The following is a 20,155-nucleotide window of genomic DNA, read 5'->3' as shown; positions in this document are numbered from 1 at the left end:
ACATTTGATTTGTTTCGATACAATAACAATATATAATAGACAAATATTTAATTTGGCAAAGAGAAAGGCTTTAATATCACATTGTTTTTCACAGTGAGTCTTAAAGTCCCCCTGTACTCAATAATTTTATCCCTTAAAAAAAATTCTTATGCCTTAAAATAGCTTGAATGTAACTCTATACCCTTGCCTCATGAATATGCAAATTAGCTCCGCCCCAACTCACTCACAAGCTCAGAGATCCACTCCAGAGCCGTTGAAAAACATATGTAACGGCTCTGATCCCCTCGTTGACGTCTTGACGATAGTTTTTGATGTCAGAAACAACAACAATTTCAAACCGCGTTTTTGAGACTGTCTTTGGTTCACTGCAGTTTTAAGGAGAAAATACTCAGCAATGGTGTTGACATGAATTTAAACATGGTTTGTCTTAAAGCATTTTAAAAACACCACATAGACATTTAAACAACATTAAAAATTTGATTTTCACCACAGGGGGGCTTTAACATTCTTTAACAAGGCTTTAACAACCCTTTTTTCAACATGTCTGAGGTTTTTAGGGCTTATGCTCACAAACGTTGGAGGCTTGGTAACTTCCCTGAAGCAGACGTTCGAAGTTTGTTTTAGCTTATCTTGCCGTTGAGGTCTGAGTGAATCTTGTTGTAGGCCAGTTTGCTTTTTTTGACCCCTCGTGTTGGTTATGGGGATTGATCTGACGCTTCTCTCAGTGGATGAAATGGGTGAAAATCGAGATATTTTGCTGTCTGGCCATGTTTTACCACGTATATCAGCAGAATGTAATGGTTTGTCTTTGTCTGTTGGTAGCTCTTTAATTGTAGTCGCTATTTGAGAAATGGTCTTGACTGACTTCAATTGTGATGAATTCAGGGATGTATCCACTATATTGATGATGCTTTAGAACAAAGAACAATAGAAGGATGGATGAGTATTATTAGGTTTGATCAACAAAATGAAGTAACCTTTATACCAAACTTTTCAACAGGGTAAAATATTGTAAAATTAAAGACATTAGCAAATATCTAATGTTTGGAAATTAAGGTCCTTGCACACTGAGTCCGAAATTTTTGTATGCGTTTTTTCGTTTTCGTCATTTGGTGGCTCTGAATTGTCAAAACACCTCTCAAAAGGCTTGCTACGGATGCGAAAAAAGCAGAAATTCAAACTCGATCCAAATTTTCTTATGAAGGACGAAAGTTTCGGAAACAGTGTGCAAACTTGATTGACAACATGAGGTCGTATTTATTTTGTAACGTGCGAAAATTTGGGACGAGAATTTCGGACTCGGTGTGCAAGGACCTTGAGTCCTTGACACATGATAATGTAGTAGCCTATGTTGAGACAGGGGTTCTCACACTGGGGTCCAGGGACCCCCAACGGTGTTGCAAGAGGGTTCTAGGGGATCCGTACAAAAATGTGAGATCATTTTTTATTAGTATAATGTATTTTATTGGTAATGTATTTTTGTAAAAGTTAACTCTAAAACTGATTTGTAATGATATTTAGTGTTTAGTGATATTGTAATGCTATGCAAATAAATATTAATTTAACTGAAAATATTTCTCATTAGCTTTTTATATATATCAAACATAGTGGGGAGAAAAATAAACACTCAAATTAATACTAAGTAAATATTTTCCAGATAATATTTTAATACTTTGCTGTGGTACAGTAACAATAAAATGCTAAAATGGGAGAAAATACACTTAATACAAATTAAAAAAAATGTAGATCCTAATTTACATTTGATTTGTTTCGATACAATAACAATATATAATAGACAAATATTTAATTTGGCAAAGAGAAAGGCTTTAATATCACATTGTTTTTCACAGTGAGTCTTAAAGTCCCCCTGTACTCAATAATTTTATCCCTTAAAAAAAATTCTTATGCCTTAAAATAGCTTGAATGTAACTCTATACCCTTGCCTCATGAATATGCAAATTAGCTCCGCCCCAACTCACTCACAAGCTCAGAGATCCACTCCAGAGCCGTTGAAAAACATATGTAACGGCTCTGATCCCCTCGTTGACGTCTTGACGATAGTTTTTGATGTCAGAAACAACAACAATTTCAAACCGCGTTTTTGAGACTGTCTTTGGTTCACTGCAGTTTTAAGGAGAAAATACTCAGCAATGGTGTTGACATGAATTTAAACATGGTTTGTCTTAAAGCATTTTAAAAACACCACATAGACATTTAAACAACATTAAAAATTTGATTTTCACCACAGGGGGGCTTTAACATTTTAGGAAGGGGTTAATAAGGAGAGGAACTGCAAATTTGGGGGTCCTTAGCATCAAAAACATTGTATTGAGATAAACATACCTGGTTGGAGAACTGTCAATCTGGTTCTCTTGTTCCAAGCTTTGGCCGGTCTGACTGAAGGAGGAAATGTGGATGGGCTTTTTTAAGACGACAGAGGGGGAAAGAGGCACAGGACAGGGGGGCACTCTAGTGGGTGAAGTAGATGGATCACATGTGGGACAAGGAGACAGACGAACAGGAGAGTAGGATGAAATAAAGTGAGACGATGGACTGAGACGAGAAGGAGGAGTGGATAAAGGTGAGAGACGGGAGGGAGAGGAGGTTGAGGTAACTGGACATGGGTAGAGACTGGAAGGGGAAGGAGAAATAGGGCCAAGACTTGGAGAGAGTCTTGCTGAGGACAGAGAGGATGTGTTGAAGGAAGATCCTGTAGGTAATGTGTTTCCCGTCGGGTCTTGCTCACATGGGTTCATTGCAGTAAGACACAGCCTTTCATGAAAAAGTTTGAGTATGTAACACAAAATATGTAGTAAGTTGTTCAAAAGAACCATGAAAAAAAAAAAAAAAAAGATTCCAAAGTCTATTTTTCCATTGAATATACAGAAAAAGTGTTGCATACTACTATGCATATGAGTACATCTAATTCTAAAAGTTATATGTAATATTACTGACCTGTGATCCTGAGGTCTGTTTACTGGACGAGAGAGCGAGAGAATGAAGGGGGAAGAGTGTGTCAGGAAATGGTGGGTACTAGACTTACATTCCCTCCATTCTTCTCATCTGAAGCTCCACTGTCTCATTCACCCACTCTCTTCACATCATACTCGCTAAATGGCAGAATTTGTGAAACTCCAAAATCAAGTGTCAAACACCAAAATCAAACACCAGTTTGTTTATTTCCAAGAGGGGAAAAAACATTCTACAATTATCCACTTTATGAATGACATTATTATATATGATTGTCCAAAAAATTATTAACCAACAGTTTAACACTGTTTTATTCCAAGAAACGTTGCATTCTGTTAATGAAAACCAGTGCAAATGTAGATGTTACTGACCAAAAATAAATTTAAGAGACACAAAACTATTGGCACGTGAAAATAGGCCTCGGATAAAAACAGTAGCCCACAAATAAGCACTTAACAACAGTGTTTTCTTTTTCTTTTTCGTATCTTAGGGGCCGTTTACAAGACACCGTTTCAAATAAAAACTTAACAAAACTTTTATGTGTTTTGGCTGTTCATTCACACGACAACAGCGTTTTGAAGGCCTGAAAACTCAAGCTTTTGAAAACGGGTTTCAAAGCAAGTATTTGAAAACAATACCGTTATCGTCTCTGTGAAAAAAAAAAAAAAAAAAATTTGTGAAAGCGGGGACATCATGCCGATGAGTAATTTGTGTTCAGTCGGCGCGTAGTGTTTCATTACACGTTCCTTGACATCGCCAACTACTGGCCTGGCATGCATATGCATATTTCTACCATCATTTGGTGCCCAATGACAATTTTAGCACATTGAGTAGTTCAAGTTATGTTTTACTCTCACAGTAAACGTATGGGACATGGCTTTTTTTTCTCCAGATTTTTCAGGCATGTTCTAAAATGCGACCCGGAACATGACAGTCATGACCCGGAAACATTCCATTTTGTTTGATTATTGCATTTAATATCTTCACACAATACCACCCTTCACACAAATGTCAAGGTTGTTCCTCCAGTTTGGCCAAATGTCACTAAAATTTATTCTAACATTGACTTTTGTGGGAGGTTTGTGTGGGAACAATCACTGGATTTAATCAAATTGTTTTGCAGGGCTGAAATCTTCATTTTGTGCTTCTCTGATTTAGCATTTTGCATCAGTGTCTATTTTGTGCACCCAATGTGGATATGCTGACACAAGTAAACATGTCAGCTGTACGATGCACTGCAACTTGACCAAAAATGATGCTAGAATAGCAATGTGTATTTTTACTTTGGGCTGAACTTTACTATTCAACTGGTTTAATTTATCACCTGAAAACACGACACTCTGAACCGCATACCAAGTTCAGTTTCCCACTGACCCAAGTTGAATTAACATTACAATGTTTAATGCAAATAATAATCATTGTAAATAATGAATTGACTTCTGCAGTGTATTATATCGTTTTGCTCTGTAATCTAATGCATATAACTAAAGAAACCCTGTGAAAAGACAATGGATTCTGATAAAGTGGCATCAATGCATGATTTGGCACAAACGTCCACACATGTCCCATCATAACAAGGCATTGCTGTCGTCATCTCTGCTGTGTGTTTGCCTTGTTTGAGCCAGCGGCTGGTGCCTCAGTGACTTGCTGCTCCACTTGTGGGCATCCTGAAGACCCGGCTCCAGAAAATACAGACACGCTCCAAAACCAGCCAGGACCAGGACTGAGACCAGCAGATAGACGGGGACGAACCAGTCCAGAAACATCCAAGACATCGTGTTGTCTCAAAAGTATAGAACGAGAGAAATGGATAAAATGAGAACACACCTGTGCACTGCAGTATATGAAACATTGCATGATCCACGTGTAAATATATAGGTAAAGTCCCTCATTCTTAACAGTGCAGCAGATTCTGTCTTATTATTTTCACTTTACTCTGCAGTACGTGTGTATGAAGTACAATGAAGATGAAGTAGCCTACACTAATAAGTACAGCATGCTATAAGGCTCTACAGCACATTTGCATCATGTGTCTCCACATACCTGCAGTCTTTCTCTGATCGTCTGTGAACTGGCACTGTAGTTTGGGGTTTAAATGGTTAAACCCAGGCTGAGCGGATAGAACCGTTTTAGTGAAAATGCTGAATAATAAAGCCAAATGATGGCTGATGCCACTACATGGACGAATATATTATTATTTTATTCGACGCTGTGGCATGAGGGTTTCTCACACTCTTGCTTTCGTGCTCTCCTTGTCAAAGCTGTGCCATCCAGTTAGGAAAGGGGGGGTGGGAGGGTAACCATGGAGACGTCTGTGACGAGGAAAGGGTCAGAGCAGAAGTTACATAAATTTTTTTTTTTAACCCTTTCTTTTCAATCTTCGATCTCCCGTTTTACTGGTCATTTCAGGTCAAACTGGAACATGGCAGATATTATAGGAAATCCGAGGTTTTAGGGAGGACGTTGTGTTGTATAGATGTTTTCAAATTCCTGAAAGGGTTCAAAATAACCCACAGCATCATTTGTCCTGCATTACTCACTCGCATGTTGTTTTAAACCCGTATGGCTTTTCCTCCATAGAACACAAAAGGAGAAATTCAACAAAATGTTCATGCTGCTCTTTTACATACAATGATAATGACCTGGGCCCGTATTCCTAAAGAATCTTAATGTAAAAAGTAGCTCCTAGTGACAAAATTCTAAGAAAATTCTTAGAAATGTGGGCGTTTACTCTTAAAATTAAAGAAAAAATCCTAGTAAAGAAAAAAGTAATTCAGAAAGCATCTTAACCCTTAAAAGAGGTCTTAAGGTCAAAATTGTTAGGAGTATGGATGAGGACTTTTAAGAGGCTTAAGAGTTTCTTTAGCAGAGGAGAAAATGACAGAACGATGAAGAGGGAGAAGAAATGTGATGCAGACAATAGATGACGACAGTGAGTTAATAAGACGCTATAGATGAGATTGTGCAGTGATCATGTTTGTGACTGATCTTATTAGAGACACGCTAATATCTCCGACACAGCGCAGGAATGCCATAACGCCAGAAATGATCACTACATTAAGATATTTGGCAAATGGGAAAATGCAATAAAGCAATAGTGATTTGGGTCTGTGACAACCTTCTGTAAGCAGTGATCACACAAACATTACAGCACTTTCAGAACCTCTTATTGTGTCGCAGTTCATTTAGTTTCCACTGGACATTCCCACCTTGCAGGCTCAAAAAACTGTATTTATGAATATAGCAGGCTTCCCCTGGTGCGCACAAGCAGGGGAATGAACCGTTAATAATGTGCGCTATAAGCTCCCACGTCCGCTTCTCGCTCCATGCTGTGACACCCTGCCCGAATTTTCCTTTAAGGACGGCCTAGTGTTCATCCACTAACTCGGCTAACAGTAAACACGGTTCTTCTGACCAGTCAGGCTTTCTCGTCTTTCTTGTTTTTTAATCCATGTTTTCAAAACAAACATTCAAACCACCACTTAAATAGACAGCAATCAGTGTAATTGGAAAGAGTGGAACAATTTTTATCATTCTAAGCCAATCAAATTAACAGCAAGGTAAAAAAAAGGATTTATATACATAAATATAATGTGCGTGTGTGTGTGAGTAAACTCTATACTTAAAATGGCTCTTTTTTTTCCTTCTTGGACAACCAACCAATCACAGTCTTCAAAAGATTGTGTCATACATAGCAACGGGGTCAGCCCCGCCTCCTCACTAAGATGAGAGTTTTTGTCTTTTCCTAACTCAGAGTTGCTCTCAGATCGGTCCCGAATCACTCTTAAGCTAAGACTCCTACGTAAAAGTTTTTAAGCTAAATTAAGAGTTTTCTAAAAGGATTCTTAGATTCTTTAGGAATACGGGCCCTGGTACATTACAATCGAAGCTGTAAAAATAACAAAAAAATCATAAAAGCGGTTCATGTGATGTACTATTACAGAATATTATGCTATATATATATACTAAAGCTCTCAAATTTCAGTTATGAGATTACAACATGTCATGATCTGTAATGAGACCATTCACATTCATTGTAAGGAAACACAAAGGATATTTTGAAGAATGTTCGTAACTGTTATCACTTTTTTAAATCTTTAATACAGTAAAAATACAACTGTTCATTTTTAGTGCATGGTTCCCAATGTCTTCAACTGCATGGACCAAAAAATAGAAGAAATAGAATTACAATAGAAGACCATGGAAACAGAAATTGTTTGATTATTAACATTCTTCAAAATATCTTCTTTCATGTTAAATAGAACAAAGAAAGTCATACAGGTTTGGAATGATGTGAGTAAATTATAAATTTTAATTTTTAGTTGGTCTATCCATTTGAACAGCTCCTTTTTTTTTGGTCTATGAAAGAATGAATATCATACAGATTTGAGGGTAAAACATGAATGACACTTCCCAGACTAATGTTCCTATTATGTAATATTTCTTGTGCGCACACATACCCACGCATGCACACACACGTACACACACACACACACACACACTTGGGAGCTGATGCGTTACTCTTTAAGTCTTAATAGCTTGAGGTAAGCAATGCTTGGCTGAATAAACATAAAGCAGATTCTTAAACACAAGCACACACAACTATAATCTCATCACAATAACGCCCATTACACAGTTGTTGGCTTTCAGAGTATCATGCAATTGATAGTCTCAAATGTAAGGCAAAACTGAGCAGTGCTGACCTATATATGAGCACAAGGCAAACGCAAGATGTGCAGCTTTCAGCAAAGCCTGAAGGAAATCAAACTCGCATACATTTACAACAAATCTGCACATTCACAATTACAACTGATGCAAACACAACAGCAGTGGCCCAAGAAAGTATATGTACACTTAAAAAATGTCACATCTAGAAGTGCCTGAATTTCAGTGATGATAAAATGTCACACCAAGTGGCTTTTTTTCAGACCCAATTTCAATATTTCTGCAATTATTTTTAACCAACTGGTGGCACAGTGATGGATATAAAGTGAGTTGCCCTTAACTTAAAGGGATAGTTTACTCAAAATGTTGTCATCATTTACTCACCCTCATGTTGTTCCAAACCTGTACAAGTTTCTTCTGGTGAACACAAAAGAAGATATTTTAAAGAGTGTTTTTTTACAGACAGTTGATGGACCCCATTGACTTCCATAGTATTTTCCCCTACTGTGGAAGTCAATGGGGTCCATCAACTGTCTGTAAAAAAACACTATTCAAAATATCTTCTTTTGTGTTCAGCAGAAGGAAACTCGGGTTTGGAACAACATGAGTAAATGATGATAGAATTTTTATTTTTTGGGGGAACTATCCCTTTAACACAGGCGTAGTTCGTCATATTAACTCACCGCAACAATGTTTGACAATAAATTATTTTTGAAACCCAACAATCTTCTTTTTGTGAAATGCTTTGCCTGAAAGTGTGTGTAATATATTTCTTAAGATTACATTTTTTTTTTTTAATTTATTTAGCAAGGACGCATTAAATTTAGCAAAGACATTTATAACTTTCTATTAAATCAAAGAATCCTGAAAAAAAAAGATGTATCATGGTTTTCATAAAAATATTAAGCAAGAACAACTGTTTTCAACATATAATAATAGCATGTTAGAATGATTTCTGAAGGAATAAACATAGGATAACAATTATAACAACAACATAACAACATGATAACAGTGTCAGATGATAACAACATGAGTAAATGATGACAGAATTTTTTTTTTTGGAGTGAACTATCCCTTTAACACAGGCGTAGTTCGTCACATTAACTCACCGCAGACTTCTACACTATTTCTATAGTAGAGCTTTGATATGTCCCGCGCATCCAACGGCCTAATTTATTGTGTTAGACATATAATTACTTATAATGAAGTCAGAATAATGGCACATAGTCAAACTATTTTTTTTACATTTTGTTACCAGCTCAGCAGCTTTAAACTTAAATTTAATTTTCATTTCCACAAAATACAGAAAGTCATAAACAAAGGTATTCACACCCTTAACCAACTCCATAGAACACTGGCCTTTATGGGAAGGCCAAAACATTTAGCCAAAATTCAAAGCAATGTATTTTGCTAAATTAATACTGTGAATCCGCACCTCAAAAAGCACCGTGAGGTGAGAACTGGAAGACGAATGGATGAATGGAGTGCAAAATACTGCAAATGTTCAGAAGGCTTATGAGAAAATAAATCTAAAGTTTGTTATGCTTTAAAAAAGTATCATAGTATAACGCAAAATAACGAGAATTGGTTAATGATGTGAAACTTTGAATGATGTGTATACTGCATTATTGGAATCTGTGTTATAATTTCGATGTTTGGTTGTTGTCAAATTCACTTTCTGTTTTGTCAGGACTGTGTGACTGAAGAAAATCAGTGATTATGGAGGCCACAGACTCAGGTTTGTTGAGGTGAATGTGATGGTCTCCTTCTATGTCAAGAATGGTGGCCTGTAGAGGAGCGAGAAAGATATATTTGTACATACTGCTATTCCAGACATGCATTTTCATTCATTTTTGTGTGTATGTATCTCACTTTTTGATCAGTCCAGCTCTTCCGAATCATATCACTATATCCATTAGGTAGAGTAAACGTTTTGAACAGACCCTCATTTGCCCTGAAGAAAGAAACAAATGCAGTCTGATAGTGTATGTATCTCTGATAGTGTGTGGATAAACAGTATTTTTTAACAGTACCGGTAGTCCCAAATGCTTTGGGCACTAAAGCCTCACTTACGGACATTTATCCATCAGCTGTTCACAGATGCCACTTGGTAGAGCTGCACGATACTGGATCAATTGACAATCACGATTTTTTTTTGTATAAAAAACGATTCTCCCACGATTTTGAACAGACAACCAAACAAAATAACGTGTCATTTACTAGAGGTTCTGACCAAATGTTAATTGCTGGAGTCTATTTTAAAATCAATTTGAATGGAAGATTCAATGACTCACTCATAGACTTCACTTGTTTCAATACTGGATGAATCAGCGTTTTTGAATGAATCTCTTGAATGACTGATTCAATGACAAATAAAAACAATTTAACAGTCACTTGTCGCCACCTACTGGTGTAACGATGTAATAGATACGATAGTTATTTGAAGTGCCAAGTTACTTTTAAAAAGGTCATTTGCTCTATTTCGCTTCCATAGAGTGTTAATATCCAAACTATTTGAATATTTGCAACACGCAAATAACAATAATTTGTGGTTGAAAAGGTCGTTTCCTACCTAGATAGATAGATTTGAATGTTCCTTTGTGATTTTGTCAAAGGATTAATAGATACGGGCGATTCGTTTTTATTTAGGAATGAGATTGTGTGGGTGTTTGAATCGAGATAGCGATTTTTTAATGATTAATCGTGCAGCTCTACCACTTGGTTTAAATATCTCATTATTTAGTACAGTGACATTCAGGCATTTTGTGTAACTTAACTGTCCAGATACTTTTTGGGGCTACTATATTTCACATAGCAAAATATTATTCATACTTTACTTTATAATGTTGTGAGGCCTAAATTTAACCTGTAGGATTTAAAATGACTTTTTATTTTGTAAATCATTTAACATCTGCAAATTATTGGTTTCTGGCCATAACATAAAACTAATTATTATCCTATTAGTACTGGACAGAAATGTAATAGTAATGGTGCATCCCTAATTTTGAGCATTGTGCATAACAGTATTTCTCATGAATACTATGAAAACTTGTGTGTGTGTGTGTGTGTGAATTGGACTCACAGCAGTAGCATCACTCTGGCTTTAACTAGTGACAGCAAGTAGAGGCACTGTTGCATATTATTATTTACAATGTTTTTCTAAAAAAAACAAAAACAAATATCACCAGAAAAAGTTAGATCACATTAATCATGATGTGTATAGCGTACATTTCCACATATTCCTTCATAAACAAGACATCTGTAAAGCAGAAAACATGATGAAAAGGTAATAAACTATATGATAATGAGATGTTTGGGCAGCTCTGTCACAGATTAATGTGGGTTAAATAGTAGAACAAAGGCTGAAATCTTGTTATCTGGAATACACAAACAACAATATGTTGAAATGCCTCACCAGGTTGATCCTGAAGTCTCTGGTAAATATAAATCCTTTAAGAGAAAGGAAGTCATTTAGAGAGCTTGATATAATAAACTGTTTTGTCTGAGCAAAATCTATGAGAAAGTTTAGGAGTGAGTGTTGCATGTCTTACCTCCCTCAACCTCTCTGACTGCTCGCTCCAACAGAATATCTGCAGACTGATCGCACAGGGAGGGGTTTGCAACCTTCAACCTGAAAGACAATAATAAAAACGTGTCTATATATATATATATATATATATATATATATATATATATATATATAATACATTACAATTCACGTAGGGTCAGTACAACTTTTAAAAAAGGAAATACTTTTATTCGGCAAGGATGCATTAAATTGATCAAAAGTGACAGTAAAAACATTTCAAATGTTGGTATGTTACAAAAGATTTCAATTTCTATTTCAAATTCTATTTAAATTAATCAAAGAATACTGAAAAGATTTCTGAAGGATCATGTGACACTGAAGATTCGAGTGATGATGCTCAAAATTCAGCTTAGTATCACAGGAAAAATGACATTTTAAAATGTATTCAAATAGAAAACACTTATTTTAAATTGTTATAATATTAGACAATATTACTGTTTTTACTATACTTTGATCAAATAAGTGCAGCCTTGGTGAGCGTAAGAGACTTTAATATATATCAATATGAGGTGGACATGACAAAACTAAACTTAAAATGGCAAAAATTTTGTTAAAGAGGAATGAGAATGAGATGAGACCTTAAAATGTGGCAAAGCTTGCGTATTGAAACTCAACAGTAAACAACAACATTCATGTTTACAGTAGTTACAGACAAACATATATATCACATGACATCAGGCATTCTTCACCTTTCTTTGGCTTTCTCGTACGTGTACACCTTCTCTTTCCTTTCACCCATCTTGTTGTCATAATGGATTTGATCATTTATCCCTTTTCTCATGTTTTTAAACATGTCAGTCTAGGGAAGGACAAATAAACATTTATGTGGCATGCATGTTGAACAAGGAGTCTTCTCTATGTTTACAGACAGCAACTCTAACATGCTCCATTTATTCTTACCACTTCTGTCGGGAGAAATCCATAAGTATCCAAGAGAACTACGTCTTCAACCATCTCTGGGTACAACGCGCTAAACTGGAAAACCAGAGGAAACTCATTACATTTACACAGCACAGTGACAGTCCTAATACATCGGTTCTCAGCGGTTGCAAAAATCAAAATTGTACCCGTTCATCAATGACCTCAAAATGTTAATAATATTATTACAGCTCATAGTAATATTAACACATGTAAAGACATAATAAAATGCATCCTTTTAGTACTGTAATAGGTTGTCCCTTTATGTGAAATGTAAAATCTGGGTCATGAAGCAAGTTGAGAACTACTCTACTAAACAACTCATTTACATAAATAGAAAAGCACTATGATGGATACTCACTATTCCTGCCACATTACCACCTGTTAAAGAAACAAAATCAGTTTAATAAAATATCAAATTATGGTAAATGGACAAATACTTAATCCAGATAAAAAAATATATATTTACACTAATTTGACATTTTGAATATCATAAATATGTGTTACTTATAAGTTATTTGTGAATGATGATAGAGCTTTACTGCTTTTTTTATAATTTCATTTATATTTCAGTGTTATCCAGTACTCAAGATTATTAATGTGGTTATTATATATATATATATATTTACAGGTTTGTGAATGTATTCACTCTGTATTAACCCTCATGTTGTGTTGAGCCGGAGAAGATTTTCTTTTTTTTCTTTCTGGGAACTAATATTACAGGAACTCAACAACATGGATCATCCTCTGGCATGAATAAGGATGACGTTTAAAGCACCAGCAGGGATGCTATAAATAAGTACAGTAGTATGGCATTACGAAATCAGACTTGTGGCATTCATCCCACAGTGTCCTTCTAATGCCCTCATGATCCACGACAATATAGTTATATCACAGAAGATGATATAACAGCAACACAATAATATTGCTCATCTTCAGCTAATTTACAGTTTACATAGATCTCCCGACCTTTCACACACTAAAGAGAACTTTGACCTCTGTCAGTAGATGAGTAAAAGAGTTGACTCACCCATACTATGTCCAATTATAGAGAATCGCTTCCACTGAAGAGCTATGAACAAATGGTGACAAAAAATACAAATATAGTTAATTCGTTTTTTGCCTTGTTTTCCAGTACAAATAACTAAGAATTCTAAGAACAAGATATATTTACTTTAGAAGCAACAATACATACGATATTAAGACTTGTTTTCATAGGTTGTATCTAGAATGCAAATGTATTTTGTCTTTCTGTAATAGCAGTAAATATTGCCAAACTTGCTAATGGGTAAAACAAGAAAAAAATATATATGCCAGTGCAGAAAGAATAAATACGCTCTCACAATTCAGGACACCTTCTCTGAAAACAAGTTTTGCATTTATTTTGTTTACAAAGATTTTTTAAAATATTTTAACTGGAAAATAAGGCAAAAATACTCATTTTACGTTATTCTTTTTTGTTTTGAGGATGATTCATTAACGGTTTGTAACAAAGGCCCAAGTAGCTTCAAACCTTCTACAACTCGCCGAACATCTGCCACATACAAAGGGAACGTGTAAAAGCATCCATCAGGCCTATGAGACGAGAAGCCATGACCTGGAAGATCAATGGCTACGAATCTCCAGTCTGGGAGAGAGATGTGGAGAAAAAGAAAAAACGAGAGAACGAGAACCACGGTCACTTCATTGACGCTTGTAAATGAAGTATGCAAGAATGAATTTATTAATGTGGATCTTTATAATGTTCATGAATCCTCTGGAATCCAATACTAATACCTTTAGGAAGCAATGGAATCAGGGTATTGAACGATCCGCTGTTGTCAGCCCAACCGTGCAAACACAGCACGGGACGACCATGAGAAGGACCCCAAACCTGACCTCTCATCTCTCCCCATGGGACTGTCATTCGGAACTCAGACGCTGTGTGTCAAAGTACAGAAGAGTCATAATCAGTTAAATCATAAGCATGCACATTAGTGAACACATGCTCCATAAATGTATTGAAAAGTTCATTTTGAAGCAGCTATGATGAATGTTAACCAATAGTAATAAAAAATGTTACACTTTATTTGGTAACACTTTATTTTACAGTGTCCTTGTTACATATGTTACATGTACTTATCATAGTAAATAACAGTATATTATGCATAATTACGTGCAACTAACCATCAAATCCTACTCCTACCCTAACCCTAAAGTAAGTACATGTAGTTGTTTTATATTACCCAGTACTTAAATATATAATTACACTGTAACAATGACACTTTAAAATAAAGTGTAACTCTATATTTCACGTCGACGTAGTTACATTGTACTTATTCAAATAAATACTACAGAGTAATATTTATTAACTACTTACTGTAGAGTTACGGTTAGGGCTAGTTACTTGAAATAATTATGCACAATTTACTAGTAAGTACATAGTAGTGTTGCCGTAAAAAAAGGCTGTTTCTTACCCGCTCTCCTCATCGTAGTTGTGCCAAAGTGTCTGAGACTCGTGAACGCAGAAATCATTCTCACACCTTGCAGTGCAGTTTAAACCCCCTTACGTGAGAGGGAGAAGCTGATGTTTATTCGAAAAATACACTTTTAAAATGTTTGAAAGGTAACCTATCTTCCACCTTATTCATTTGAACATGACATGCATAAAGAAAAAAAAAGTTTTCGGATGAAGAATAAAATAATTTTACATGTCTGAATAACTCGAACATTTTTACATGTACTATATAAAATTATAATAAAAATGCATGTATATAAAACACATTTTAATTGTAAAGTCCTGTTTTCCAAATGAATTGCAAACTTACATCGAGGGATATAAATCGGCTGTGAGTGTGAGCAAAGCGCATCCTGGCCAGTGACCTTAGAGTGATGATTTCAAAATAAAAGTCGTTTCCACTGAACGAACATTTCGTAAAAAAAGTCCAAATGACAAATTAAAATAAAAAACAAACAATACATTTTCAAAACTTGTAACTAGTTTACCACTACAAAACACAGCTATATCTCGCAAATTCATTACTATTTCCCGTCCTACTTTTATATTGAAAATATCCGGTTACAATGACATTTTTACTAATCGTGGCTTCACGCATCCGGAACTGAAACAAAACATCAGGTAAACGCCACTGAGCAACGAAATACGCTGTAATTGTTATAGCTGCTTATCATTTCGTATAATTTATTTTCTGGAGATGCTATGCTCTGCGTAGTACATTCAGCACCTATATATTCAGGAAAACCCATAATGTAACCAGAGGCAAACGATTAACGTTTGACTCTCTGTACCAGAGCAACGATGAATGACATTCTGACAGTTCAACTCTTTCTATGCATTCGTACATATTTACAAATTACAATGCGCTGATTTATAACACAAACTATCATTGTATTCCAGGGCTCAGGCACTTTCATTCTTTCATTCAAAATTCAATTCAAATTCGGTGTGGACGGAATGGAGGTCCGCTTCACGCGAGGCAAATCTGCGATCCTCGAGCGCTCGATCACGCGTCCTAAAACGGAGGTGAGCGTGAGTGCGTTTGCGCTGCTGTTCTCCGAGATGGTGCAGTACTGCCAGAGCCGGGTGTACTCGGTGTCTGAGCTCCAGGCCCGGCTGGCTGACATGGGTCAAGGTGTGGGAGCCAGTCTTCTCGATGTTCTTGTGATGAGGGAGAAAAATGGGAAAAGAGAAACCAAAGTATTAAACATACTTCTCTTTATTAAGGTATTACTTTTATTTTGTTTACAGATTGCAGATCATTTTGGTTTAAGCATTGAAAATTCTGTTATTATTAGTTACGCACTCTCACATTTGTTCATCTTTGAAACACAAACTAACAAGACTTCTGTCCATCCAATGAAAGTCTATTCACCCAAAACTGTCACTTTAAAATTATCGTAAAAGAAATCCGTATGGATCCAAGTCTTCTGAAGAGAAACGATCACTTTATATGATGAACAGATTTAATTTAAGCTTTTATTCACATATAAACATTGATCAGCAAACATACATAGAGGCAGGGCTTGACATTAACTTTTTTGCTCACCATCCTCTGTGACTAGCCACTCAGCATTTTCACTGGCCACAATTTTGACATCGATACCATGGGGGGAAAATGCCATATACACATTTTTAATATTATCTCATAATTTGGCAGCAGGTATATTAGGGTGCTGTCACTTTAAGACCTGACGCACAGCTCCATTATACTATTACACATGCGTTATCTTTCTCATCTGTTTACGTTTACTTAAAACATAACTGTTTACGTGAATACACGCCAAGACCGGCATCATTTTGTGTATATTTGATATACACAAAATTGGTGTATCACGCGCACTTTGTGTGCGAGTGAGCACAAAATATGTGGGAATGAGTAAAATGATGTGCAATCCCATGGCGAAATTCAACCCCATTTACACCAGCAATATTCATTCAGAGCAAATGAAACGAGTGAGTGAGGGGAGGCGGGTTTAAATGTGTGTCAACTCACTGTCGAAGATATGAGAGGGCGAAAAAGCGCAGCTTGTATCCTGTATTCTGTGGAAAATTTGTATTTGAAATGTTTCAGATATGTATCGAAAAATCAATATTTTTGACAACACTACATTGCACTTAGTATATTATTTCAGATGCCTTTTTAAAAGACTACAATTGAAAAATGTATATATATAAATAAATAAAATTCAACCCGGCAAAGTGGCTAGTAGGAGTGACTGCGTTACACGCCACTGCTGAAATCCGTTAATGTCACTCCCTGCATAGAGCACTCAAATATGGTAAGCGTAAGCTCAATTGTATACTTGCCTGACCCGCAAGAACAAACCTCATTGGTACTGGCATGACCAGCAAGCATCATTGAGCTTCCGTTTACCAAATTTAAGTGCTCTGCTCTATGCACGTTCGCTGACCCGTGTTTATATGTAAATTCACGGTTTCTTAATTTTTGTTCCGAAGATGAACGAAAGTTCTGGTTTTAGAACGACAACAGGGGTGAGTAGTTGATGAAGGACCCTTTAACTTTCTTTCTTTCTTACTTTTCTCCTAGGTAAATGTGTGGAAATCTTTGTTTGGCAAGGAGGCAGACAAACTGGAACAAGCCAACGACGATGACAAAACATACTACATCATCGAAAAGGAGCCTCTGATCAATGCCTACATATCAGTACCTAAGGAGAATAGCACTTTAAACTGTGCGGCCTTCACTGGTGGCATTGTGGAGGCTATCTTAACCCACAGTGGCTTCCCAGCTAAAGTCACGGTCCACTGGCATAAGGGAACCACACTGATGATCAAGTTTGATGAGGCAGTCATTGCTCGAGATAAAGCTCTTGATGGGAGATAGCAGATTGCTTTGCACATCAGAATCAAGTCTCAAGGTTTACCCTTGAGTCTGGTGTCTCAATAGGATTTAAGTTGAATTGATTGTTTTTTCATTCATTTTTATAGCTAACAAATTCACTGCATCTAGCACCCATCTCAAATAACTTCAAGCCTGTATCTGGCTCTCTTGCTTTATTAATGATGTTGCAGAATATAGATGAGGACAAACCACATCAGCACAGTCACCTCACTAGTCCAATCCCGTGTAAAAAATAATGTCTTTACTGATACACTAATGCAGTAAAGGGTTATACAGTTCTCTGTATGAAGTTCTTAATCTTTGGATGTCTATTTTGCATATGTACTAAAACAAAGCATGAATAAATTGTTGTAATTAATCAATTAAATCAGAATTTAATAGATTGTTAGGTTTGGATCTCATTGAGTTGTTGAGTATAAGATGTGCCGGACAGCACATTACTGCACAGATATTGCGTGAAAAAAAGAAAAGAAAAGTCAAATGACCCTTTAACCGTTTAGTTTTCCAAAATTTTGCAGACAATGTTCATATGGCAAAATTAAATATGTATATGAAGTTTTATTTACAGCATTAATTACATTTGGACTTCTTGATCATTTTTGTATTATAGACGATTGATCTATGTATGTGTATGTTTCATTTGTTCACATGTTCTTTCATTGTCCTACAATATAATAAAGTCTTTGTAAATTGCAAGAAGAGATCGGGAAATACTGTCCCTTGCATAAATGTTCCATATTAACCACAGTTTGTGCCTAAACACTTAAACACTACAGTAGTTGCAATAGTTAATATCTCAACATGACAATGATTATTATTAATACTATTACGGTAACATTTTGTCTGTTTGTTTTTGATGAGGACTGGTGGCTAACACTAGTTACAGCAGTTTTATTACAGTAGCAATAACTAGTAAATGGTAGTTTTTATCAGGACCTGGATTTAGCAGTTGTGTGTAATCAATCATGGCCTTTGGTAGTGCTTGTGACTTGATTTCTTGTAAATGGTGTCATGTTGTAAAAATCATCGTGACGTGAACTATTCCCAAATTAGTCATATGTTTTGCCTCACATTAATTCTTGATTACTGGGACAACACTGAAATATAACACAAATCTTTCAAACATCTTTAGAGGTATATTTAAGCTATGTGTGGGTGCTGCCTCCTGCTTCAAAGTTCTCAAAAACAAAAATATATATATATATATATACTGTTTATACGACCAAGTTTTGGCAGTGACATACATTGTATTTGTAGATTATTGCTTGATCACTTGCCTTTTGAGGACTGACCTCATGTTTGCTATGGGATTAAGATTCGGAGACTTGCCTGGCCACAGATCCAAAATTTATATGTAATGATCTCTGAGTCATTTCATGATCACTCTCGCCTTGTGACATGGTGACAAATTGCTCCTGGACTGTTGGGAGAAGTTGCTCTTGCAGGACGTTTTGATACCATTCTTTATTTAATGTTTTTGGGCAGAATTGTGAGAGACCCCACACATGGATGTTCTCAGAATGCTTCGCTGTTGGCATGACACAGGACTCAAGGTAGCATTCACCTTTTCTTCTTCAGACAAAGAAGAAGTGGTTTCTTTTCTGGCCTTCTTGACACCAGGCCATTGTCCAAATGTCTTTGCTTCACTGTGCGTGCAGGTGCATCACACCCCCCTGCTGCCAATATTGAGCAAGCTCTGCACTAGTGGTGACACGATTCCATATCTGACTCTTCAGGAGGAGACTGTGACTGTCCTGGAGCTCGCTGCACACTCGGTTTACATCCTAAAGCCTTCTTCACTCCAACTGAACCTCTCTCCTTGCAGAAAAAATATTCGTGCAGCAATTCCCTTGCATGTGAGTCCATTTTGAAGCAACGATGGCTGCATTTCTTTGGAGGTAACCATTGCTAAAACAAGAAAACAATGACTGGAAACACTTCCCTCCTTTTATAGCTTGCATGCCCTTATAATCCAATCAGAATAATAGAGAGATTTTACCTGACAAGTATTTTTTTCACACTTTCCTAAGTGCCAAAAGATGATTACTGGAATCTCGTTAGCTGGTCATTTTGTGCCAGGGCCAAAAAAACAGTGAAAATTAGTTTTTTTGTGAAAAAAGTTACATTTTTTGGCCCATGAAACTTTTTGCAATTATTTGAAATGCATATGATCACTCTGCACAATAGTCTAGAAACGTGAATCAACACCGCAGCAAAACACAAAATGTATGTCACTGCCAATTCTTTTGGCCACAGATCTGTGTATATAGCCTAACCTACATTACATATATCATTCACCTCAGAAAAATAAATGAATTATGACAGCATGGTTTCAAACTGATTTTCAACTTCATTCATCTATTGAATCACCTCAAAAAAAACGTCAGAATGACCATGTTTTCCGCATCATATGAAATAAAGTAAACATTTTTTGGGGAGTTGCTTGCTAGCCTATTTAAAATAAGAAAATTTGAGAAAGGGATTCCAAACAAATTTGCACATTTTTGTGACAGAGTTAAAATAATAAGAAGCTCAGAACTTATAAAACATAAGACATCTGTACACACACACACACACACACACACACACACAGAAAGTTTTATGGCATCTCAGCAGCGTCCGGCAGCGTCAGATTGTCACATGATGTTGT

At 36.1% G+C, this 20,155-nt stretch overlaps 4 protein-coding genes across 4 annotated transcripts in view; 1 reads left to right on the top strand and 3 right to left on the bottom strand.

Annotated features, from left to right (window-relative positions):
* Window positions 1-20,155, bottom strand: part of septin3 (septin 3) — a 132,545-nt gene that overhangs the window by 15,629 nt on the left and 96,761 nt on the right. The window lies entirely within an intron of this gene.
* Window positions 484-3,140, bottom strand: LOC130084902 (uncharacterized). Its single transcript, XM_056250429.1, has 3 exons — window positions 2,956-3,140; window positions 2,344-2,772; window positions 484-910 (listed from the first exon to the last, which is right to left on the bottom strand). Exons 2-3 carry the CDS (start codon window positions 2,754-2,756, stop codon window positions 484-486), a joined length of 840 nt encoding a protein of 279 aa, XP_056106404.1. The 5' UTR covers window positions 2,757-2,772; window positions 2,956-3,140.
* Window positions 9,155-14,715, bottom strand: serhl (serine hydrolase like). The gene is made up of 12 exons (XM_056250476.1): window positions 14,599-14,715; window positions 13,919-14,062; window positions 13,656-13,769; window positions 13,173-13,214; window positions 12,504-12,523; window positions 12,125-12,199; window positions 11,914-12,023; window positions 11,187-11,266; window positions 11,051-11,085; window positions 10,718-10,794; window positions 9,508-9,589; window positions 9,155-9,422 (listed from the first exon to the last, which is right to left on the bottom strand). The coding sequence occupies exons 1-12, from the start codon at window positions 14,654-14,656 to the stop codon at window positions 9,276-9,278; spliced, it is 984 nt and encodes a 327-aa protein (XP_056106451.1). The 5' UTR covers window positions 14,657-14,715; the 3' UTR covers window positions 9,155-9,275.
* Window positions 15,191-18,206, top strand: trappc5 (trafficking protein particle complex subunit 5). Its single transcript, XM_056250477.1, has 3 exons — window positions 15,191-15,260; window positions 15,540-15,866; window positions 17,191-18,206. Exons 2-3 carry the CDS (start codon window positions 15,597-15,599, stop codon window positions 17,485-17,487), a joined length of 567 nt encoding a protein of 188 aa, XP_056106452.1. The 5' UTR covers window positions 15,191-15,260; window positions 15,540-15,596; the 3' UTR covers window positions 17,488-18,206.

The sequence above is a fragment of the Rhinichthys klamathensis genome, unplaced genomic scaffold (genome assembly GCF_029890125.1).
Source record: "Rhinichthys klamathensis goyatoka isolate OS25496 unplaced genomic scaffold, OSU_Roscu_1.1 h1tg000069l_1, whole genome shotgun sequence".
NCBI lineage: Eukaryota > Metazoa > Chordata > Actinopteri > Cypriniformes > Leuciscidae > Rhinichthys > Rhinichthys klamathensis.
The sequence above is the reverse complement of the archived record's forward strand: the minus strand, read 5'-3'. Positions and strand labels throughout refer to the sequence as shown.